The 26,181-nt window shown below is 39.4% G+C and overlaps 1 protein-coding gene across 10 annotated transcripts; it reads right to left on the reverse strand.

Moving 5' to 3' along the window:
• Positions 1-206: 206 nt before the first annotated feature.
• On the reverse strand, positions 207-25,642 carry RCBTB1 (RCC1 and BTB domain containing protein 1). Of its 10 annotated transcripts, none has more exons than XM_074815729.1 (12): positions 25,444-25,642; positions 19,126-19,296; positions 18,107-18,257; positions 17,470-17,636; positions 14,689-14,847; positions 13,500-13,607; positions 12,419-12,561; positions 9,184-9,374; positions 5,437-5,563; positions 4,792-4,943; positions 3,974-4,104; positions 207-1,167 (listed from the first exon to the last, which is right to left on the reverse strand). In XM_074815729.1, the coding sequence occupies exons 2-12, from the start codon at positions 19,267-19,269 to the stop codon at positions 1,027-1,029; spliced, it is 1,614 nt and encodes a 537-aa protein (XP_074671830.1). In that variant the 5' UTR covers positions 19,270-19,296; positions 25,444-25,642; the 3' UTR covers positions 207-1,026. The 10 variants fall into 10 exon arrangements, 9 of the variants coding, with proteins under 9 accessions (XP_074671830.1, XP_074671834.1, XP_074671832.1 ...); XM_074815733.1 differs by having other exon boundaries at positions 19,126-19,276; positions 25,444-25,620; XM_074815731.1 differs by lacking the exon at positions 25,444-25,642 and adding an exon at positions 25,237-25,417.
• Between the last annotated feature and the right edge of the window lie 539 nt (positions 25,643-26,181).

Here is a 26,181-nt window from a genome sequence, read left to right on the forward strand (position 1 = left end):
GTGAAATCGGTAAGATCCAGTAATACACACTCTGTGGGGCTGGTTTGGTTTTTGGCTTTGGTTTGGGGGGGGTGGGGTGTTTGGGTTTTTGGGGGCTTTTTGTTGGTTTGGTTTTTTTTTTTTAAATACAGCAACTTAGATGCTGTACATAACACAAAAAGCTTGCTATTTTCTTCAAAGTCCAAAGAAGTTTGCCAGCAAACAGGTACAAAAAAAAGTTAATTTTATTACATGTAGTTTAAATTTATACAACACTTAAATGCAAAACCCCCACTTTCAGACCAGTGTACCCCTTCCCCTCCAAAGGAACCAACATAATCTGAAGTCAACAAAGAGGGAATTTTTTCCATTAACCATTATAAATATTGCTTGAACAGATTACACAAAGTATACATTATAACTTATATTAAGGTATACCCAAATACAGAGATTTACTTCCAATTAGATTTGCTAGCTACCCCTTTCTTCAAAGCTACTTGTGTAGGCTGCTTTGAGGATATATTATTTTTGCACACTTCTCTAAGCACTGAATACACTTGGTTAATTACACACAGCAAATGGCAAATTCATTCACAATCATGCAAATGCAGTAAGAGAGATCCATGCCATTTGCTTCTCTCTAATCCCAGGGAGTTAATGATTTGAGTGACATCATTCAGTGGCTCAGGTCAGATTACTCTCCAAAACGTCAATTGAAAATATTAACAGGTGGTGCTAGATCTGACATTTCCTAGGCTAAAAAGGTAAGTGCTTATCACCGGCTGGTATCCTTTGCACACTGCAGCGTTGCCTCTCTCCATCCGAAATCTTGAGCTGGTTCCACCATCCAGGTTTGCCAGATGTAAGTGAATATTTTGCTTGACATTTTTACAACAGTTCACTCGGCACAGAAAACATTTGTTTTCACTGTGGCCTTTCATGTCTTCTGGTACGAGACCAGGTAACGCTCGCTTTTGCCCATACAGTTATGACATCCTGTTATAACTGCAAAAAACCCTACAAACACCCGTAACTTACAGCCTCATTTCAGTTCTTAAAGGCTCCACATTTACTGGCTTTAGCAATGAACTCCTTTAGCAGGGGACCATCCATTTGCCAAAACGCTGTAGTTTGTGTCACTTCCGTCAAATGATTGACACAAAACTTAAAGCAGAATTCCTCTAAGTCCTAAACAGAAAAAAAAAAAAAAAAAAAAAAAGAAAAAAATCATCTTATCTTTGCTTCCATCACAGAAAATTACATTCAGGCATAAGTGCCTGTATATGCTTTATTTTTGCAGAGAATTAGACAAACACATTAACTCAGTGGCTCTCAATGTTTTTCCCCCACACAGTCACTATGTAAATGCAACAGAAAATTTTAATTCTACCCATGTAGCATGGTTACGAGGGGGAGAGTAATCATAATTTGGTTCTCACTATATAGCTGCAGCCACAAAAATCTGAGCAATATATATATTTTAAAAGTTTTCCCACTTGAAGAGTTTCATCTACATTCACTGACAACTATTAAATCCAATACAAATAGGAGATCTTGGGGTAATGATACGTAACCAAGACTGTAGATTAAGAAAATTCAGCTCTTTAGTTCCATAATACAAACTCAAATCTATTTCCTGCTTAGTTAAGGGCTTAACTAAAGCCTTGAAGTTGCATGTCACCAGGCTCAATGCAAGCATATACTAACGGGATAGTTTTAAAGTCAGGTTTAGGCAGAAAGCCTTTCTGTGCATTAGACTCGTGTTACAAATCTACTCTTTGTGGTGCAGCTCTAAGCTGCTGTAAGGAGGATGCTGCAGCCCTGACCAAATAACAACTCCCCACCCTGTTCTAATTTCTTTATTATCTTACAAGCTTGTAGAACTTGTACGTTATAGGTGAGAACACACCCTCCCTTAGCTGCTCAGCAGACTGGGCACTGCAGTAAGGCGTAACAAATTTGCTCTTTAAACCTCATGAGGTATGAAAGGCTGATTAATATTCATGTTTTCACTTAAGGTCAATACTCAAAGCTAGAGCAACTGTGTGCCAGTGAGAGTTCTTGACACAATAACATAAAAATATATCCTGGCCTAAAACCAGGCATTCTGAAGCTGCAGATCTTGACTTGTGTGGCATCTGTGCAATGAAAAAAGACAAGCTTATTAGAACTGAACACTGATGGTTTTCTTTTTTTTTCTTTAAGTAACAGAATGAACTAGCATTTTAAACAAAATTACATCATACACATTACGATATTTTGCACTGCTTTATTAAAAAAGAAATGATATTCCAAGTCAATGCAACAGAAGCATACAATAAACAGAAATACTGTAGTATTAGTAATTTGGGGAAATTCAAAGTTCTGTATAAAAAAAGGCTGAATTTCATTTGCAGATGCACGCACTCCCAGAAAACTACTTAACATAGATTTCAGTGAATAAAGGCACAAGGTACATCCAATGATTATTTTAAAAGCTACAAGGAGCCAGACCTGACCTAATTCTAACCACCTCAGTCAGTCACCAGAAGAAAGTATAGGAGAGTTTCATGTCATGGAGGTGTTTTAAATTAGTGAAGCAGCTTCTTTTAAGTGCTGTCTTCCAGACGCACAATCCCTTGGAACGAACGACATCACTCAAGCAATTTCAAGTCCCCACCCTCCATTACTGCACTTAAAAACCCACTTTTTACTAAAAACCAACCCCTCAGCATCTCCCATTCTCTCCTTGATGCAGCATTTAAGCCTACGGTTCTAACATCATTTCTAACTTCATTTAGCTAGTGAGATACAGCCAAGGCCTAGTAACTGGACTTCTACCCTCTACAAGCAGAATCCATCACACACTCAAGACTCATCCTGCAAACAATCTTGTAAGGCTAAAATATGTAAATTTCATATTTTCCATGAACTCCTGTCAAAAAAATTGTTATTCACAGTAGAGCTGAAGGCACAATTCAGACACTAACACAGCCCTGGGGGTAAGGTGTATTAAACAAGCAATACACTACAAGGCTCTGAAATAAGTTAGGGCATCTGCATGCCGATTGCTGGACAGTAAGTACAAGAAAAAGCAGTGAGTTGATTTACTGAGTACCAAAACTGCTTTATAAGCATAAGCAAGAAATTAAAAACTAACCAATCACAAAGTTGCGAACATGATGCACAGATACTATGCTGAACACAAATAGCCGAAGCAAGCCCAGGAATACTTCCTGATTAGTTCATGAAGCAGCGTGTTAGTGATCTAGTAGTGAAGTCAGACATTATGCAGTAGGGAAGTTTCACTAGCCTTCCCCCCTTTTCACACAATGTTTCTCCATCTTCAACATTTATCAGGGCCATAAAGCAGTTCATATGCTGTCATTTCATTAGCATACTGTGAAGACTTACAATGTATTTGACTGTAGCTAATCAAAACAAAAAGCCAACAAAATAACACCCTGCCAGTGAAAAAAACCCCAGATGCATTCAATCCCCAAACCTACCACCATATAACATCATACCACCTTACAAATAAGTAACTTAAGGCTTACAGAACTGCTTTTTGTAGTGTTACGGGGTTTGTTTTGTATTTAAACCCTTCCCTTGCTTAAGAGTTAGTGTTTTCATCCTCAGAAAATTTTTGTTACAGCTTTCCCCGCCCCACCCAGAAACAGTAATTCATGAAGCTTGGCACAGTGTCATAACCTTTTACCATGAAATTAAGCAATGCAAACATTTACAGATTCTGAGTCTCAGCCTGGGACTTAAGTCAGCTTTAGACAATATGTATATGAGTTCACCTTCTCAGTACTGGTTTATGGGAAAAAAAAAAATCTCTTATGGCAAATACAATTTTTATAAGTCCAACATTCTCAAATTCTGAAAATGGCAAATATTATTATCTGATAATAAGTGAGAGAGAGCTTATATGAAAATATAACTGGCTTTTCTCCATCATTTAAGTCAGAAAGTAGCCACCTATTTAAGAGATTGAAGTTTAGAAGTTTACCTCTGCATCGTATCTGACAGCAGCAGAGAGCAATGAAAATGCATTTTCCACAGTAATTCCTCTCTTGATAATGTGTTGACACAGTTTTTTCAGTCTATTTTCACAGTACGAAGTAGCCAAATCCAAAAGCCCTGCAATTAAAATGCCATCATATTAGTCAGTTGTAAGACCTCTGCTCTTTCAACAACAGTTCATGCTCCTGAGGTACAGACTGCATATGTGTTCTATATGCAATGTTCTATATGTCTATAACATGCTTTTTGCAAGTAGGTCACTATTCAGAAAAATTTATTTTGCCATTACACAGGAAGAAAGGCCTTTTATTGCCTCATGCCACAATCCTGTTAATCTCTATAAATACACAAGCAGTTCCACTGATTTGCATACCTAACTGCTTGCAAGAGTGGAACTGTCACAAAATAGGCACCACAACATGAGCAAAAAGCTACCATTATAAAAATCTGTGCTTGAATTACAGCTTGCTCTTTGCTCTGCTGTCTGAGTTTCGCCTCTACTGAGATTCTTTGATATTATCCTAAACAATAATTCACTCAATTTAGTAAGATATATAAGTATTTTAACCCAGAGAAATAGTATCTCTCCCAACCTTGAAAAAATTGCTCATAGTTTATTTCTAAATATGCACCACTTTTGCTGTAGTAAGTTTGCTACAATAGTATTTTAAAGACAGATTAATTAATCACCAGTAAAATGCATTATAGGCTAGACCAGAAACCTCTATTAATACGTTATTCTGCATTCCCTGTCTCAGTTTTTCTGGATGCTGCTTTCGGATGTAATTGGACCGTAAGCAATACCTATTGCATCTTCAGGCGGAAGGTCAACACTGTCTGTATACAAGTACTCAAGAAAGGCACGATACACAGGATAAGAAAATTGGTCTATTTCTATCACTTCCTTCATATCCTCATTCCAGTATGACTGGAACATGGTTCTGAAGTGTTCACACCTAAGAGACAAAGACATGATCTGGAACACTGTAACATGAACACATGAACGTTACATTACAGTTCCTCTGAAATATGTATTTGGGGCACTCTGCAATATTCACAAATATTTTACCATATCCCATCACAGCCAGTGTTCCACATTTTGGTTCCTAATACTGTGGGCACTGTTACACTTATGTATCAAGATAAAACTTGTATTTGATCTATGCTACAGAAGCGTCTGCATATACATTTCAATCAGACCAACTTAACAGAATTTATTATCCTGGGAACGACAAATAAGCTTAGTGAAAACTGAATACAGACCATTTTAAGACACAGTTTGATTCAACTTCTTTTACAATCACTTCATTTAAAGTGAAAATGGATACATAGATGCTATATATTACAGGTTTAGGCGTCCCTCCCTACCCCTTACTTTTTTTCCTCCCATTAGATGCAATACTAAGAGGTTATTCTGTATAAACAACAGCTGTGAAACGTGACCACTACCTGATTTTCAGAACAGCTTTGTGGACATGGATGTACTTCCCATCCACACGGAACTTTAAGTCTGAGGTTTCTGGGCTGTCAAACTCTTTCTTCAGAGACTCTGCTACTGTTAAAAAGTCTTCATGCTCTACAGAAACAATTTTAAAACAAACAAAAAACACACTAAACATCTTAAACAGAACACACACATCACTAAAGCTAGCAGCTCAACTAAGAGCATGTCAAGGAAAATAGGTCAGTATCAGGGCTCCATTGGCTTAAGTAATGAAGTGGGAAGATTGAATTAATCCAACACCATTTCCTGTTGGCAAGGACTGCTCCACAACAGCTACAGGCAGCAGTGGTCAGCAGTTCCTGTTCCAGCTCATTGCACAGAGGTAGCACAGCACCAACGGAAGTACCTGGAGAACTTTCTTACTCATTCTTGGCCTGGGCACCACCCATGAATTTGTGCCTCCTGGCAGCTCAGTGCTAGTGCCGGGTCAGCTCAGCCCTGCAACCGAGTCTCTGTGGCTAACCTGCAGACTGCTGGTAATGGGAGTCTGCAGCATCACTGGCAACTCACTTGAGACACGGTGTACAGTACTTCAGCCGCACTGACACGGTGTGATCTGAGCCTAAAGAGTAAGAAAACATGTCAACAGTTGGCCACTTTTTTGTGCTGACAGATTGGATGTAGCCTGCAGGTTATCTGTTAAGGTCTTTGCCAGGGCTCACTAACGTGAGCTATCACTGACACCATTATACTCAATTATTAGTCAGTTCTGACAACACAAAAATCCAACAGCAGTTCTGTTGAAGACAGACAGTAGATCCTGCGTTCTTGGTACAACGAAGGACACAGGACTTCAGCAATTTTGGAAGTAGATTAAAGAGATATCACAGCTCTTTGACAGTTCTTTATATTAAGGCCTATGGCACTGGTCCCACAGAGGTTCCATTCTGTGTCTCTAGAAATCATACATGAGTTGTAGCATAAGTTGGCTAAGGCTTGGGGCAAAGTAAGAACCCTGAAGTTTTAGAAAACCTAATTTAACCCACTATACTTCTGTTGATGCATCTTAAAAGTGTGTTTCAAAATACGTGGCTTCTAAGAAGCAAAGTATAGAAAAGAAAAATAAGTGGATTTCCAATATAAAGGGATGTGGACTGTCTCCTGTGTCCCAGAGGACTGAGTATTGTTCATTCATATACAATCCACAAATTACTCTTCACCATTAGGGATAGCTAAATTAGGTGGTATTTAAAAAGAAATACTGCTATAACAAACTGCTGTAACAGACAAGTCATGTTTGTGGCACAAAAGACCATACGCTCCTCCACAGAACCTGCATCTCATCAGGGCTAACCATGCTCCAATCCCCCTCCATTTGCTCATGTGATTTTTTTTCTAGGTCATCAGCTTAGCTTAAGCTTTGCAGTAGATCAACTATCACGCCAAATATCTTAAGTTCATTCCTCAAAAAAGGCTGCAGATTTGCACTTCACCACAGCCAACCCTGAGTGACCGATTCATTTTTTTGGCAGAGCCATAACTAGAAGTAGAACAATAATCTTTATGCAGAGTTAGCTCTCACTAAGGAAAAAAAACGAAAAACATAAAGAGAAAAAAAAGGGGGGGTTTGACCTATATGAATAAAAAAAGATGGGGAAGGAAAAAATGTATATGGAAAGTGGAAATTAAAAAAGCCCCCCGAATTAATGCTAGTGATTTAAATATTCAGTAAGTAGGATTATCAGAATAAGAGGGGAAGAACACCCAAAGGCTAAGAGGAGTTAAAATGCAGGTACAAAATTCAAATACCTTGTTATACTCAGTTTGGGAATACTTCATAAAAATCAAGAACCTGAAAGACCTGAAACTGAAACTAGGGAGAAGTAATTTCAACAGCTGTGCTGGTTTTTGCTGGGATAGAGTTAATTTTCTTCATAGTAGCTGGTATGGGGCTGTGTTTTAGATTTGTGCTGGAAACAGTGTTGATAATACAGAGATGTTTTTGTTATTGCTGAGCAGTGCTTACAAAGCATCAAGGCCTTTTCTGCTTCTCACACCACCCCACCAGTGAGCAGGGTGGGGTGCACAAGAAGTCGGGAGGAGATACAGCTGGGACAGCTGACCCCAACTGACCAAAGGGATATCCCAGACCATAGGACATCATGCTCAGAATATAAAGCTGGGGAAGAAGGAGGAAGTGGGGGATGTCCGGAGAGATGGCATTTGTTTTCCCAAGTAACCGTTACATGTGATGGAGCCCTGCTTTCCTGGAGATGGCTGAACACCTGCCTGCTTTGCTTGCGTGCACAGCTTTTGCTTTACTTACTAAACCATCTTTAAGTCAACACATGAGTTTTCTCACTTTTGCTCTTCTGATTCTCTCCCCCATCCCACTGGGGGGCAGTGAGTGAGCAGCTGTGTGGGGCTTAGCTGCCAGCTGGGGTTAAACCATGACAACAGCCTTCACTATTAGCAAAAGGCAACAGACCTGGACAACCATCAGACCTCTACAGAGGGCAAAACTAACACATATGGCAAGGATTAGAGAATGGAGAAAGTGAGAAGTGAGACAAAATAAGACTTGGATTTACCAGAAGCAGATCACTCCAAGCTAATCTTCTCTCTTTAGTAAAACTATTCAGTTTTCCTCTATAGACGAGATGCTGTTTTCTGGACCTCTATAAATGTGATAACATGCTAAATGAGAAGTTAAGATGGAGAAGCTGGGTTAGGACAAGTCACATGCAAAGATAAAGTCTGAGTCTGGAGAAAGGTTACTTAGTATGTGGTCCCTCCACAAAACCAATTTTGTACAGGGACTAACAAAATTAGGATCTGTTGTCAATATGAGAACAGACTAGATCTCCTAAATGATCTTGAGAACTGAAGCGGCAGAACATGTGTGGTTTTTAACATGAAAACACCTTCATGTTTTCAAGGAAGCGCAAGCTAAGTGCAAGCTAAGCACTTTATAGCATATTCAGGGTTAAATAAGAATCAGCAGCATGTGAATCAAAGATAATCAAGAAGAAAGGCTTGGGCTTATTTGTTGGTCACAGCAACTGCATCCCAATGTGTAATCCAAGGCAGTACAAGAGAGTTCCAACAGGGAACAATTATATTAGGGTCTTGCTTTACAGGAACTATTATTTACAAGTCTGCCTGTCCTTGTGGAAAGTCAAACTAAATCACATTGAGAGAAATTATCTCACAAAATGAAAACTTGGAATTCTGTTACTTTACTTTCCTAACACGAAATACAGGAGAGATTTGTTCCTTCACATTCATATTAGAAGGGTAAATACTAAGGAGGGAAAGCTAGAGAAGACACTTATAATTCAAAGTTGTTAGATACCCAAGTAACAAGCGTCAGGAGCAGTCTTCCAAGTAGGGATAGTTTTAAGAGAAAAAAAGTTGTGTTTAATGATCCAGGAGTTCTTCCCAGTCCTGAGCTGGAGCTCAAACAATACAAATGTAGGAAATACACAATAGTCACAGTGCAACAGTAAAACAGGGTTCTCTCCAGATGTATACTGGCAAACAAACAATCTTGTTAACCCTATTCTGGATCCTTAGCTGCTGAAGTAGACTGTTTTCTTCAGAAGAAAAAAAACCTAGCTAAAAGAAATAGTTTTAATTGCCGGTTCTCCTTAAAGCAGGAACCACCCTGCTATGGAAGTGGTATCCTGTACTAATCACTACAAGTGTACACAGAGATTACAGCACTGACTGCCAATGCAACTTGTGCTCACCTACTGATAGAAGACGCCACATAACGGCAGGGGTAGCAAAGCAAGCAAACACATCATCAGTGCAGGCAAAGTGAGTGAGGTGGGGAAAGATCACGGACTGCCCACGGCATTGGCCCCACATGTACACCTGGCCGCTCTGCGTCTTGGCAGCCGACGTGTGAGCAGAGTGGCAGGCTGCGATCTCCACAACCCTGTGAACAGAAGAAACCTTGTAAGGTACTTTCAGGTACGGAATCAAGTGACTTTCTAAATGCCAAAATAACAGCCAACCAAACTATGCATCTACGCTCCTGTACTTCTTTCTTTGTCCTGCATGAATGTGATACTGTTTGAATAGATATTTTAAAAATGCAATGACATTTTCAGATTGTTTGTAGATTTTACCATAATCAGATACTGCTTTAATTAGGTCATTCTCATCAGCTGACATTTCTCCTTCCATAACCATGGGAAAGGTATGAAGAAAAACAAAGTTTTGTTTTTCCCCTTTAAACCCAATGCACATCAGACACTTCTTCTTAAGAAGAAACGCTTATGGAGCTTATGAAACTTCCAGTCAGGTAACAGGCAGGGAAGTTATACTACTAAGATTTTTGCAGAGCATTTTTTGGAACTTCTTTCAAAAGATGTAAAAATTCCCTCATTTTGAGATTAAAGTTTCTATGTATTTTTCAATAAACCCTTTATTAAGAAACCCTTCTACCCCCTTTTTAATCTGTTTTTTATATGTACACAGAGATCTGACCTACTGCCTGTATTTCTGACTTCTTATTTTGCTGTTAGTTTCCTTTCCTCAACACTGAAATTCAGCACAGAACATGGACAGTCCTTCATTTGAGGAGAGGTGAATACATGCACTCAACTCCACATTCTTGAAGAGCTACAGTTGTTTAAATAAAGTCTATATAGTATTTTCACCCAGTTCACATAGTTCCTTAAAATATTAGAGCTGCTGATGCACACTTAATCTATTCTGCTCTCCTGTTGCTCAGGCAATCCCTCTCTTGCTGTCTGAAAAAAGAACTAAGAATCACATTTCCATTAAAAGGACTGCAAGGACATTTCCAGTGTCTCTGTTCACACAATAAGCAAAAACCAGGGGAAGTTCCAGCGTTAGTTCAAATTAAAAGCTACGCTTTCCTGGTTTTTTTCCATGCTAAAAATGCACGAGAGGATTTCATGCTTTTGTGCCAGAAACAGATCAACTGGGACAAATAAACGTCTTTCCAAGCAGTCTAAGAATATACATATCAAAATGTTTGTTCCTTTACGGAACAATATCCATGAAGAGTTAGCTTTTCAGGCAAAAAGCTTTTTTAGCACAAAGCCTACATTATAAGTGCAAAAATTATTTCAAGATAAAACACAGAAAGAAGCTACAATCACTTTCAGTATATGTATCAGTAATTTCTGGCAGGTAAAAGACTAATGGGTTGTTTTACACCACTATGTACTTATGAACCTCTCTGCAACACTGAGGTCTTTCAGCATTTCTGCAAGAGACATCATAAAATAATTATTTTAGAGACAACTTACTTGCCACCATAGCTATCCACCTAAACTAATTCCTTCCCCAAACTTTCTTTCCTTAGCAGAAGAGATTCTTATTTTTAAAGTAACTGCACTATACTTAAGAAGTACAGTAGAACATGTACTATAACATATGTATAGTACATGTACAGTATACTTTCAGTATACATACAGGATAACATTAAGCATACACTTAACATGAAAATTCAGGAAGCTGACCTTCATAGCTGTTCCTCCAAGATAACACAAAATAAAGTCTAAAACTTCCTTACAAGCTATATGTGCAATATCCTTCAAGACAGCACCAAATGCCACCTCCTAAGGAACTGTCACCAGCATTACATATAAATGACAAAAGAGTTATATAAATGACAAGACCAGGAGAAGCAGCAGTAATGTGCTTCATGGGAAATGACAGCTCACCCACTTATAGCACTGTTTCCAAGGGAGCCAAGTCAAGAAAGATGAGTAAGTTCAAGTGACTTATCTCTCCCTTAGATTCCAAGCAGAAGTTCTATGATATTTTCTCCCTCCTTTAGTCATTGAACAAATGCCAGTTTTATTATAATCCCATGCTTGAGTTCACATAGAGTTCTAAATGCAACAGTTCCCCTCCCTTAGTTCACTCAATAAATAAATTGCTAAGAAAACAAAGTTTATCTATTTGCAAACATACACATGTATCTTCCAGTGCTTTTCTAAAGAATATTTCATTTTGCTTTGCTGGTATCAATTCCTTCACAGAAAAACCACCCTCACCTCTGTGGTTTCTATTGTGATGGTTCCTTTCTTCTTTCCTCCCACCCATTTTTTAAGCTCTTAAATAATCTCAATACTGTGCAGCTTTTAGTTTAATGTTAAGTGTGAGAAACAGGAAAAAATAGGAATAACTTCCCAGGAAGACAGTTTAGAAATGGAGGAGAAAACCATTCACAAGTGGTTCCTAGTTAAGAGGAGATTACAAATTAAGAAATTTGCAGGTTAAGGGATTTATAGACTAAGAGGTTTCCCAACTGAGGTACATTAATCTGTAGGTATACACATGGGCCCAGAGAATGGGACTGAGATCCAAGTTTGTATGTGAACAGCAGAAGAGCCACCCCAAATATGAGGATGACAAGGGTGCTGGAAGGGAATGCACAAGAATTAGGGTTATTCTTTTATGAATCTAGGAAACTAAGAAACTACAAACTGCTAACTGGTACCGTTCATAAAAATGGTATTATCTGCCCTTAGCTCTAGCAACCTTGCAAATCAAGTTCTGTTTACGTGGTTGGCTATTGTCAGCCCTTCAGAAAATTGTTTTTTCCTTACATGTACTTCTTACAAAGGTGGTGCTTCCTTATCCCCTCTGTTTTGTTTTTTTTTAAATGTAGGCCTCAATACAGCTTAAAAGTTTGGCTTATTGATTTCACAGCTCCAAATTTTTAACCAAAGGAACCGTATTTAGAATAGCCTAATACTTAGTCATTCATTAGCTTTCAGTATCAGTTAAATACAAAATACGTTTACTTTCAATAATCATTACAGATAGCTAAAAGCACTCAGTCTATAGCAAACAGTAAGTTACCATCCTTTCCTATGCTTTTAACATTAGCAACAGAAAACCAATCCACCAAGCCCTACACATGCATGCTTCCAGTGCTAGAGGCTGCATCACACATGCTCAGACTTATCAATCCAGAAACAGCTTCAGCAAGATTACCTTTCTTTTTCCATCATGATCTGCACCGGGCTTAACTGGTTACTTTTATTGCCAGTTCCCAGCTGCCCGTAAGTGTTAGCTCCCCAGGCATAGAGCAAACCCTCATCTGTTAGTGCTAGTGTGTGCGCATAGCCACAGGCAATCTGTAAGTAAATGTATAAGCATTACTACTAAACAAAACAGAGATGAGAAACAAAATTATTGCACACATTACCTTAGTCTAGCTGACGTTAAATATCCCGGGCATTCTTCACTTAGCACTACAATGCGTTATTTCTCAGTACTTAAAGCTAAGACAAAATACATTAACTGTAGGTACTGGAAAGGTCCCAACTTCATATAATGTTCACTGGTTACTCCTAAGTAATTTACTGCACTCTTGCAAAGTCTCCCTAACCTTTACTTGCTTTCAGCTGCAGACTCTTCACACAAACAGTGAACATCATCATGTCTTGTAACTTTGAAATACTTTCAGAATTTGATATTTTGAAAATTATACAAATTATGAGAGCTGTAGTTCAACAGCCAACAACTGTTCAACCCAAGTTATCACAAGAAACTCCACAGAAACTTACTGAAAACCCAGGAAATCCCAAATTTAGTTTTAGTCTTTAGCTGGAAGAAAAAAAACCCAAAACCACAAAACAACCCAAAACCAAACAAAACCCAACCACCAAACAACCAAACCCACATCCTTGACTCTCATTTTTCCTCTCCCCTCACTTCTGAAGTTCTAATTAGAATATCAATGTAGAATCTAATTTGAACATCTTGTTCCCCTTCATTTCTTGTCTTTGCCTAGTGCATCTCATTCATTCACCTTTGTAACAAAGATGCAATTTGTATCCATAGCATAATTTACTTAAAGGTACACTAGCTAACTTTAAATAATTCAGAACATTCAGAAAAGCAAGTATTTTACAGCTTACTTGCACTTTTTATAAGCTTAATATAACTTATAGGAGCTAAAGAAAATCAGTATTTGAACCGAGAAATCTAGAAGCAGGTATAAGATTCCAAAGATACAGTTTTAGCAGATGCTAGCAACAGGAATGCATTTTCATTTCCATGTTAGACATACCTGGAGTATACACACACCATGTAACGCTGCTACTCTGCATGGCGTTAGTTGGTTGCCGTTGTTGCCAAGACCTAGCTGACCATTACCATTGTAACCCCAGCCATAAACCTGATTGCAAAAGGGAAATGAAATTAAGCCACTCCTCTGCAGAAGTACAGAACATTTAACAGTTAGTATCAAGCACAAGTCAAAAAAGCTCATCTTATTAAAAAAACATATGCTATTTCACAAGCAATATAGACAAGGCTGAAAGATATTAAGTATACTGCAATGACTATATTCAACTTTTCAATCCTGCATTTACCTTTTAAAGAAGCTTTCTAAAATATATTTGTCTTTGAAGTACTAGGAAATCTGCAATAAACTTATAATACACCAAAATCTCTCCTAAGCATCAACATTTCAGTTGACTTCTACACCTTCCTTTCTCCTTACTACTTTTTCTTTTTTTAAGGAAAACAAGAAATTAGTTATTCTGATCACATGATTAGCTATGATTATGATTAAACTGAAGTGCCCAGTTTCGCTCTAATTTTTCCTTTGGTTTTGTTATGCTGGACACATCAAGACAAAGTATGTACAATGAAAGCTCATCTCAACCTCAGGGACTTTTACGGTCCCTCCAGTCCCAAAGAAATGCTACACTCCCAGTTTGGTGACATATAGTAAAATTGAGGTTACAGTTCATACCTAGAAGCAAAATACCACCATAAACTTCTGTGAAACAGAACAGTTGCACAATACTAGGGCAATGTTCAAAAGCTAGGTTTGGTTTTGTTGCTGGCAATTAAGCAATGTGTTTAAGGATCAGTCAGTGTATTCTTGCGGAATGATTAACTATTTAATTGTGCACGCTTTCAAAAAAATCTAATTAAGACATATGTTAATCTATTGAAATGTGAAGACAGACATGCTTAATACAACTGTTCAAATTCTTGCAGTTGCAGACTCAGTAGGAATTACATTCCAATGGTCTTTGCCATGAGAAAGAATGTTTAGTGTAAAGACAGCACCTCCAGTTAATTTCAGAGTTTTCCTTAAATTGGTCTCACAGAAGTTATTAATGTAACTCTAATATAACTCTATCAATACAACTCTACCTTGAGCATTCTATGTCAGCAGTTCTCCATGTTCAGACATTAACCTCATAAGTTCAGGTAACAGAACATGAGAACACAGCAATGCTTACCTCACCATTGTTTACCACAGCCATGGAGGAGGTCTGACCACAAGCAATGCCAACCACCATTTTACCCTGTAAACAGTTCGAAACTCTACGAGGGGTTGGCTGGTTTGCTGTAGATCCAGATCCAACTTGACCACAGTTATTATAGCCCCAAGCATACAGCTGTCCATGAAAACAAACAAAAAATGGCAGTTTAAGCCTTAATAATAGTAACAAATGATAATCTTACTGTAGTCACCATCAGATTGGGTAAAGAACCCCATTTAACAAGCTAAAATGCTTAAAATTAATTTTCAACAGCTAAAGATTATAAACAGCAGTAGGACTGATCTAGCAAATATGAACATAGCACTTTTTTCAGCTTCTTGCTACAGAATCAGAGCATCTTACTACAAAAGGAACATATTGCCATATTAAATATGTCAGACTATAAGACAAAGAGCATAGTGAGTAGACTGTCTAATACTTTCTTGATGATGGAAAGAGAAATGTAAGCCAGAATGTCATTTGTTTCCCAAACAAGCTGAACTCCCCAATTTACAGCCATTTAGTTTTCTTCACAGAACTCTAAAGCAGGTTATTGCTGGGTACTCATCACACCTCTTTTATATCTTTCAAGAGCTGTGAAAGGAGATGGCTTTGTCAGCCCATGTTTCACAGTAACAAAACTCTATTACACAATGGCACTAACAAAAAAGCATTACATCTCTGACAGTTCAAAGTTTGCCAGTAGCAAACTAATAATAAAACCAAAAATATCTGTTCCTATCATCTAAAAGTGCAGAAGACAGGGAAGCAGTTTGCTATTAAAAAATATTTATAGTTTTGTATTTTCAGTTCCTTCAATTTTTATTACTTGCATTCACACCCAGAGTTTGGCATAAAACTACTTCTGATAGTTCATTCTCTGGTGCTTCACCCAGTTAAAATGTTTGTCCTCTTGGAAATACCCAGCCACTGACATGCTAGCCAGTAAAAGCACACTGACAGATACCTTAATGTGAAGTCTGCACATCCTTCCTACACCAAACCAAAAGTCAGTCATTACAAACAAACACCTCCCCTGGCACCGAAACAAACAACGCACCCCACCAAAGACAATAACAAAAAAACCTCCCAACACAACTCACCATGTCTAATAGGAACAAAAGAAACCACTAGTCCTTTGCTTTTTGCTACTTCTATTTGCTGGATCTTTGATTCCTACTGAATATTTGAAAATGCTCCAAAAATATCTTAATTTCAATAAGACATAAAAAAAAATAAATATTGAAGTAGAGAATTTCAGAAAGTAGATCAAAAAACCAAAAAGCCAATCAGTTACCTCTCTCAGAGAAGCATGAATGACTGCAGTCCTTTAAGTCTATCATTAAGATACTTCGCACTCCATTAAAATTGCACTGAACCAACAGTACAAATCACTTATGACAAGTATTTCCATGAATACTTCAATGCCTCTCTGAAACTCCAGATATATCAAGTCACAAGGTTTTTGCAGCCAAATCTTTCTGTGAATAAAACTCTAGTTAACACATTTTGCTGCTCTCAGTATGATCAGTTCTGGTACGGATAAAACCTCTAGCACAGACAGACAAAGATACGGCAAGGTACGCTAGGGATGGATTTATAGTACATTAACTAGCCACAACGGCAAGCAAGCTGCAAATATCAACTCCATGGTAAATACAAAGAACCTTCCCTGCTTCCATTGAGATTTCAAGCATGCTACATTTATTACAAGAGACAGCATGGCCATCACAGGCAGCTACCACACAGCAGCTGGCACCACTAGTTTAACTAATACAAGAACACCCTGTCCTTCCTGCATGCACACCAAATTTTATAGTTTAGCCAAGTCAAACATGACTGCATGAAGATCTTTCCTAAGTGTAGGCTCTCCTCTCAGATACAACACAGACTGCTTAAATTAACCCAGTGTCCCTTTCCTACCCTCAAAATGCTGTTTTGCTACTTGCTATTACTGTTGCACTGACTCCATACCGGACCATAACACAGACATGCTCAGATTACCAGGATGGAAAGAATTGCAGTTTCCCTTTTCATTGTTAGGAAGGTTTTAAAATTAGAACTCTTCTTTTGTTAAAGAAGAGCTGAAACCAGGCCTTCCTCCATGCAGTAACATGCAACACACATTGGTCAAATCTGACTAACTGGAAACTAATTGTACATGTTTCCCATGACAGATAATCTTAAACCATGTAAGCAAATAGTATAAAGCAGACTTGGATATGAACCAAGTGCTCTTTCATTAGCTACACACAAAGGTACTCAGGGGTGTGCAGAGCAACATTCTTTCACAGTATCAGTGTTGAAATCATGAAGACTACAAGAAAAAGATTAAACAACATTAAGCAGTGAATACAAAGAACTCAACATACCCCTTAAATAACAGTATTGCAAAAAAATAACAACGTTATATTTTGCACCTCACAAACCATTCTTTCACCTGCAAGTGGCCCAGCTTCCTGGCCTCATCCCTGTGAGACATACAATAAATGAAAGTCACAGAAGTTTACTGAGCTTTTATTCCTTTGTTTTTGTGGTTGGATTGGGGTTTTTTTGTTGGGGTTTGTGGGTGGGTTGGGGGTTTTTTTTGAGTTGTTTTCAACTCTGCTCTGAAGAAAAGAATACCCTACTTTGAGGCAGCAGGGGAAAAGGTTATGTTGTAACTACACTGTAGGGAAAGAAAGAACTTCAGACTACAAGAGCATGTGCACTATTCGCTTCAAGAAGATTAAGAGATTTGAACAGGTTTCAACTTACATCCCCATCAAACGACAGTGCCATGGAATGATGAGAGCCACAAGCTACTTCCACCACTTTCTTTATTAACAGATTTGTGCAAACTTGAACAGGAGTAATGCCCTGATTGGTTGTGCCATTCCCAAGTTGGCTGTAACCATTATGTCCCCAAGCATACACTTCACCATCTGCAAAAATATTTAAGTTTGTGATAAAAAACACCAAAAATTCCAAGGAAGTTAAGATAGGCAGAAGTCTAGGAAATTAGCAAATGCCAACATGAAAGTAATAGAACATTAACAAATAGTGAAACTATTACAAGAATCATCCATATACTAAAAAATATACTCTGTATAGAACTATTTTATACACATATATCACAGTATAACCTCTAGATTTATTGTGGAAATATATGAAAGTGCACAGATAAGACTGAGTATGTCATAAATGATAGAGTAAAACTCTACATAATGGAAATGGAAATTCACTTTACCTATTACAGAATACATTTAGTCCCACTTAAGACCAGTGAGAGTCCTTTAGTGTACATTACCCAATTAACAAGTTAATACAATTACACCTTAATCCATTCTCGTTAAAGGTAAGTGGAACTTAAAATCTGTGACTTATGTTTCTATACTAAATGTTAATTTTCTACCTTCAGTGCAAAGTACAACATGGGGTCCACTTCCATAACTGAGACTGGAAATCTTCTTTCCACATAAGGCTTCTAATTTCTTTGGTACTATTGTGCTCTGATTATCTCCAGTTCCCAAACAATTACTGCAATTCAGTCCAAAAACAAATACCTGAAAAACAGAGGAATACTCATTTTAAGCGATTTATACTCCCATATGCACAGATGTGGTAATATCCAGGTCTTCATAAATCCAGGACTGAGTTTTGTCATGGACTCTCAAGAGCCGCAGACTTCCCTCATAGGCCTTAAGAAGCTCAACAGTCATCACTGGGACACTTTGGAAGTTAAACTGAGGAGCCTGAATTCTTCAGACCCGTGCAGGCCTGGAAGCTAGGCTTCTCATTTGCAGGAACTATACTATAAAAAGTATTAAACTGTGAAAGTGGAAGACACCACCTTCTTTTAAAAGCAGCTTTTAAAGGGCAGCCACAGCTGTACTGTGGGAGGCTCATCCTACAGGCAGCTTTGATAGGACTTAGGGGAAAAAAAGTCCTATTCTACCCAGTGTTACAAGAAACCCACCCATTAATACATGCCAGAACATCTGGCTTGTTTTCTTTTAGCAGCACAATGCTAACTCGCATCGAGTTTCTGAATCATTAAAATCCACAAATAAACTTCCACTGTATTGTTACTTAGCAAGCCATAACCTCATTTTATATCTTCATACCTGGAGTGCTTGCACTTAATTTCAATCTACCAAAACTTCTTTAAATTCAGACTGTCTTCAAAAGTGTATGTCATTTTGCAAATTTTCTAAAAAAACCCAACACTTTGCCATTTGCAAGTTTTCTAAATACTCCATCTATATTGTCCCCATACAAGACTAGAAAAAAAAATTACAAGTTACATCCACCATGTTTTGAAACATACAAATTTCACACAATGCTTTTGAGATGCTATTAAATTACAAGTATTTGGTGGGCTCTGAAAACAACTAATTGTAGGGTATATGTTCCACTTCATTACAGCCTTACCTCATCATTGTGCGTTATGTATATAGCTTCATTGGCTGACGTACCAAATACACATGCTTTCCGAATAGATGCTATTTCTTGAGGTGACAGCAAAGTAAATATTGGCCACTTGCCTACATCCACCATGATGCTGCTGTGTGTCATGACGTTTCTACAAGTAAAATGACGTTGCTGTAACAAAAACAAAAACTTACACTATTAAAAAGCGTATTTTGCACTTGCAGCAACAGGCAATAAAATAATTTCCTTTAAATGAGAGAAAAGATGTATCATGGCTCTGGAAGTCTAACATTCTATTCTATATGAAATATGTAATTCTATTTCCATGTATTAAGGTTAACAGATACAAGCCACTGGTAGGACATTGGAAGAACAGACCTTTTCTTAACAGCGTATCTAAGTAAACTGTATTCAATACAACTGAACATCTGCTGTTCTACAAGAAAACTTGTAGATCTAGCAAATATCCATTGGTGGCAGAGTGGATTTCTGAGGGAATTTTCAGGGGAATTTCAGTTTGAATTTTCATTTATAAATGAAACTATAAATTTTTCACTCATGAAACTGTTTTGTAGTCTTACAACTTACATATGCCATGTAAGCAAGCTGCTGATGTATATGTGAAACCTACAAATAAGAATAAAGCTAGGGCTATTGAGCACACGATCCAAATCTGCCATCTCTTGCATAATCAAAAGCTGTTATTATGGTCAAAAACTATTTGGAGAACACAAAAGCATGAGATAAACTCACGAGTGTGTATAATTAAGTAGTGAAACACATCAGAGAAAAGTGATTCAGTAAAATTGTCATAATCTGTTACTTAGAAACAAGTTGGACCACATTAAAAGCTGGAAACATGACTGGGTACAGGCATGATCTGTCAATGAACACAGATGTATACAATCCATCCTACAATGCTCCTTCTTCCCAGTTGCCTCAGGACAATTGCACCAGCTCAAGAACAAAGCTGGCAGTCAACATAAACATACAGAGATTATCTAGGCCTTCAATCCTGCACATAAAAGTTGTAACATCACTCATACCCTGAAGGGATTCTGCCACTGACAATCTATGATTCATGCTCAGGGTTATCAGCAAGCTTTGTGAAATCTGAAAAGCATGAGGTAGAGAATTCCACAGAATGTCAGTGACATGATACAAATCACACCAAACCATTTGGGAGAGAAAAAAAACACCTAAAAATCCACTAAGGAATTATTCAACGGGTAAGAAATGTAGTTACTATCCAGATGCCATCCTCTCATCAACATTTAGTTCTTCCCTTTTCATTTGTTTGCTCCAGTCCTATCCCATCCCCCTATTCTTTGCTCTGTGGCTTTCACGTCAGACTTCTCGATGCTGCCTGGGTATCATACACAGACAACAGTGAGAACACAAGAGAGCCTCTTTCCTTTGTTTCTGATGCTTGGTTCTCAAAACTGTGCTGACAACCAAGACATGGCTTCATAAAGCTATTCAAGACCAGCAGTCAATCCTAAAATACAGGTTGTTCAGTGCAGATGTTTTTTGGAAGGAGGGGATTATTATTTTTTTAAAGTTTGAGAAACACTGAGGTTACAGTGTACAAAAAAACCCAACACAAACAAAACCCAAATTTGTCTCCTCATCAAATTTCTTAACCTTAGTCCAACAAACCCAGCTTGCTCTACAGACACCTCTCTCACTAAGAGCCTGGCTTCACTCTATCTTTCATATTGAAAGCAGGTCTTGAAAACACCTGAAGTCTCCAGATGGCACATTCATAATAAATTTGTAGAACAGCTTTTGAAAGTCTACTTGATGTCGGGACCACAGCACATTCTGCACAGCTAAACAGATTTGAATGCATTTAAGCCTTCTTAGTTTCTAGTCTAGTTACAAACTCAGGCTAGTTAGCTGCTAAGATTTGTTACCTCACTTTGGCAAATCTTTTAACATATGACACTACCAATCAATTAAAAGAAGAGAGCCATGACTTGTTCTTTTGCACAGACCAAGTAGCTGCCCCTTCTGACTTTACCTATTTAATTTGCCTCATATAATCTACAACCGGCAATGCACAAACACGTCATAAACTGGACATTAAGAAAAACACTTTCTTCACTGAAGTTCTTTTCAACACATCCTGTCAATTTAAGACATGAAGGGAAAATGTTATTTGGATGGAGAATGTCCTAGTAAATTAACAAGTTCTACAGCACCCTGAGAACCTATTCTACTCTAAAGGTAACCAGTTTAAAATGTGCTACTTTATCCCTCCCTTTCTGATCTTTGCACTAGGTCTTTAATCCTCTTGGCTTGTTTTCTACTACTGTACGACTCAGTTAACCACTCCTCTGTGACAAAACCTTTCCAAGAACTTCCAAAACCTATGCGAGTTACACTGCATTTCCCATACATCAGAGCTCAATGGGATATCTTTTCACACAAACTAATACCAGTAGATAAAAGCTTTCAAGCACACAAGACTTCCCACATTGAAGACGTGAGCAATGAACTCCATCCACAAATGAAGAACCTTACAGTTTTTGACAGGTGTAACAATGCTTTATCTAAAACAATGCTCCATATTTCCAATTTCAACAGTTACTACAATCCTACAAAGTTATTTCAAGGGTTTTCCCTGAAAGGTTTTTAATGACAACTCATCTGCCACTGGCAGGTTAGTTTCTTTAATAAGTCTCAATCCTAAAGCCTCTCCGAATTTAGCAACCAATGAAGGTTCACAAAAACCCTTAAAACAAAACCAACCAAACAACAGAAAACATCTCTTGCCTTTTATAGAATATCTACTATTTCTCCTCAAACACACAACCTTTTCCCCTCCTCTGCAAATATTAACTATTGTCCTTAGATGCTGTCATTTGCTGGAGTACCTATCATCATTCAGTTGCAACATTTTTACAGTAGCAACAGGACCTATTTTGTTTATGCTTATGTCTAAATGAGTGAAATAACATACAAACCTGAAAGTTCTGGGGATTATACATGGACTACTGCTTCTTAGCTTTAACTGTGCATAGAAAGCTGTTTTAACTACCTATTCTCCATTCTCCACAGAAAATAAATGTGCAACCTAGGCATAAGCACCACCTTTTTCCTCTCTAAAGATGGATTCCTTAGCAACACTAGCCAATTTCCTAGTTTTCTGATAAAAGTTCTAGTTGCCACAGGAGGGGGAAAAATAGGTCTACATTAGGAAAAAAGTATTTGGGGAATAGATATTTTTATATAGTACTGTAAATGGAGATGTCAGTAAACTAACTCAGTGTTATCAAAACAGAAACCCAATTAATTTTAGCATCCTCTAAGACATACTGCACACTTTCCAGAAGGGTAGACACTCTGCAATATTGTGATTGACCTTTCACACCAAACACACTCAAACTTCACCCTTGCAGAACTTTTGTCTGAATACGGGGGGAAAAGGCACGTGCAGAGCTTCTTCGGGGCAAAACCTTGCTATGAAAGGCTGATCTAGACTTCAGTCATGTCACTGCAAGCAGTGACACAAAGAAACACAATGCCCTTCTCTTACCCTTCCTGTACTGCATCAATAAGAGAGCTAGGGTTACTGTTTACTTATCCTGATAATCAGATACAGGCCTGCACACTGCTATATTATGTACTATGCAACCACTGCACCTCAACTGAAAGTTTAAAGTGCAACATAGTAGCAAATGTACCAGATGGAGTCCAAAGTAATGAAGTACTTTTAATCAGTTTGCAAATAGCTGTCTCAATACATTAGCTCTCAAGCTATTGTTTAGATTCTGCATGCAAGATAGGAGCACCAGTTCTAGGGAGTTTCTCACATATCATCATCTACATTTTAAGTTAATTGCAATTAAAAGTCTTATGAGCATAAAAGTCGTAAGCTTAAACTTGGTGCCCTGGTAGATAGTTGCTTTTAGAAACACTGTGGGTTGCGGCTTTAAACTGTCTTTTCATTTCTGCTGCATGATTCAGTGATAAACAGCTACACACCATATAGCTTTATTCCTACTGCAGAACTAACCAGCAGAGGGAGTTTATGGCAACAATACCTCTTCTAACTGCTCTGACATCTTTGAAATTATCCAACAATCTCAGCATACAAACAGGAACGGAAGCAAAGATGATTGTTTGAATTTCGGCTAGAGGCTAAAAATAAGCAAGAAAGGATGACTTGTAGAGACAGAAACTGAACTAGCCACATATTGTGATAAAAAGAAACTGAACTCAGAGCAGTCACCAACATTAGGGAAAGAAATCCAGAGCTGCTCACAACTGAAAAAAGCCACATGCTTTCAGAGACATAAGCCCTTCAAAAATTCTGTGCTAAACTGCTGTCTGTGCATTCAATTTCTCACTAGTTTGCTTTCTAAAGTGTGCAGGCTGATTCTCAGTGACATATGTAAGCAAACATGAATCCCTGCCTTGTTAAAAAAAGGATAGTGTTTACAAAATGTTTTGTTAAATGATTTTAGATAAAGTTTCATAGAGTTTATAGTTCAGCTAAACAAATCCGTGCCGGAGAGAACAATAGCCTAACACAACATCCTACCCGGAAAACAGTACCAATTGTCATCACAACAAAAAAACTATAGTTAACTCCTCAAAGATTATCCCCTTATTTGTAAAGGCTATTTGAACACAATTGCGTGTTTGTTTCACTCTTTCCTCAGGCTCCAATGTCGAAGTTTATTCTAGCTGGGCAGACTTATTCCTGCACAGAAAGAAACTGCAGGCTCAGGCCTTCATTTCTCCTAATTGTCTGTGAGAATTATAAACAGCAGTGAGAACACAAAAGCTGGGATATCTGGCTTTAGAACAACAAGTGAACTGGCACACTTGACCCTTTTTTAATTTTAAGTACACCTTAACCAAGAAAGAGTCAAATCCTATACATAACACTAATCTTCAGTGTGGTTTCTCCAGTTTATGTTTGTTCTTTTAATCTCATATTTCAGTATTGAGAAAGAACATGGAAACAATACATACTATTGACAATCAGATGCATGAACCAAGTGATGTTATTGCAGCTTTCTCCCTGCCAACAAAAAGATATTGCACTCCCTGAAATCACGTGCCTTAACTTTCTTTCCTTAGACCTTACATAAGGCAAGATTGCTATGACAAAACCTGTGTATCCAAACCTCTGCAAGATTTATTTTTGGATGCCTTTTATGAGCAATACAGAGAAAGAAAAACCTGCTGATCTAAGAACTGACAACCAGACCTATTTGCTTTGAGTAACCAGCTGAAAGACATACAAGCAAAAACCACCACACACATGAATACTGTTGAACATAAGACCGTTTTAGCCATAGGAAAAAACCCTCAGTAGGATGACAGTCATCCTCACCACAACAAAACTGTAACTACAATCACAATATGCCTTCTTTTTATTTTTTAAGCTGAGCCATTACTGCAACTTATTGGAGCCATTCACTCAGGACAAGACATCTAAAGCAATATCTACACTGCAATCTGACACGTACAGAGATAAGCATTCAAAGGAAAACATTCATATTAAGGGTGTAAAGAATTACTGCATCTTCCAAACACTGTTTTTCCTAAAAAACTTTGTGCTCCAAACACATTTCCATCTATGACGCTTAGTATCTTCTCATAACCCCACCCCTAGTTTAAACGATTAAAGTCCATTTTATCTTTTGTCAGTAGACAACATGTGTTCTGAAAGAGGTCACTTCAACTGTCTAAATTAGAACTCTGAAAGTTTCTTTAAAAAAGAAATTATTCCTTTAACATTTAAAGAACTCTATTAAAAACTGAAGAAACACTAACTATTCATATAAAGCCCAGTGAGGAAAAAAAAAATCGTTGACAGCCCCGGTATTTTGGTAAGCGAGATCTCAGCCTTCAGGAAGCAGACAACAAAGGGAAGGATGATCTGAAACACTATGAATCAGAAAAAAAATCTGTAGAAAACATACTGTGAGCTACGCCAAGCAGGAAGAGAGCGCTGTGTGGGAGAAATTCCCAGGCGGACCAAGAGAAAGCTTCGCCGAGTCACTCGGATGAGGACCCCCAACCAAGCCCTGTTCATGGGAGAGGGACACTTTCCCCCCTCGGATGGGTATCACCAGCCGTACCGACGCCCACCGGGGTCTCCGCGGGGTCTCCTCCGTCCAGCCGCTCCGCACCGCCGACAGCTCCCGCCCACGCCAAACCGCAGCCCTCACAGCCCCTAACGGAAACGCAAGGGGCGCGAGGAGCCCGCAGCCCCCACGCAGGGGAGGCCCGGCCTGGCGACGGCGGGGCGCCCACCCGGCCCCGGCCGCGCCCGCTACCGCGCCGAGCGCTCCTCACCCGGCACCCGCCACATCCCCCGGCAGGCTCCCCGCGGCCCCTCCGCCCGCCGGGCTGGGCGCTCCCGCTGCCTCCAAGGTGCCCCCGCGCAGGGGCCAGCAGCCCTCGCCAGAGCCGTTAGTGCCGTTAAGGCCGTTAGGGCCGCCCGGCGCTGTGCCCCGCCGGCGCGCGCCGCACGTCAAGGGGCCGAAGGGGCGCGCAGCGCGCGCCAGCACCGCGCACGTGACAGCGGCGAGCCGGGAGAAGGGGGGGCGGCGGCAAGATGCGAGTCACGTGACGCCCTGCCTCGGGAGGGCCCCCTCCCGCTTGACCGTTCGCGCGCGCCGTCACGTGGCCGGAGGTAGGAGGCCCTCCCCCCCTTTCCTCACCTCCTATTGGGCGCTGCTCTGAGCGTCGGCCACGTGATACCACCCCCCCCCTCCGCCCTCTCCTGAGGCGCGGAGCCGCCGCTGGGGCGGCCTCGGGCCCTGCCGTGAGGGGGGGGCAGGTGGCGCTTGGGCCTGAGCCGGGAGCTCACAGACCCCTCCTGGCCCTGCGCTGCGGCTCCTGTTCCGGCACAGCCTCCTGCCCCGGCTGGCGGCCCCGCAGGCATCGCCTTGAGGGCGCTCAGGCGGGCCCGGAGGTTTGTCCCGTCGCGGGCTCGTGTGAGGCCTCTGGGCGGGGCTCCGTGGCCGACCGGGCCCAGCGAGCAGCTCCGTCGGCTGCTTTCGCTCAGTGGGGCCGCGGCAGGACCAGATC

Source organism: Strix aluco, chromosome 2 (assembly GCF_031877795.1).
Source record: "Strix aluco isolate bStrAlu1 chromosome 2, bStrAlu1.hap1, whole genome shotgun sequence".
NCBI lineage: Eukaryota > Metazoa > Chordata > Aves > Strigiformes > Strigidae > Strix > Strix aluco.

What these genes read in the sequence shown, in the direction of transcription:
- RCBTB1 (XM_074815729.1), bottom strand. Translation starts at nt 19,269, where the DNA reads ATGACACACAGCAGCATCATGGTGGATGTAGGCAAGTGGCCAATATTT. An exon ending in CACTGTCGTTTGATGGGGAT is followed by an intron (nt 14,848 to 17,469) that starts GTAAGTTGAAAC and finishes TTTCATGGACAG; the next exon opens with CTGTATGCTTGGGGCTATAA. An exon ending in CTGTCAGATACGATGCAGAG is followed by an intron (nt 1,168 to 3,973) that starts GTAAACTTCTAA and finishes TTTTCTGTTTAG; the next exon opens with GACTTAGAGGAATTCTGCTT.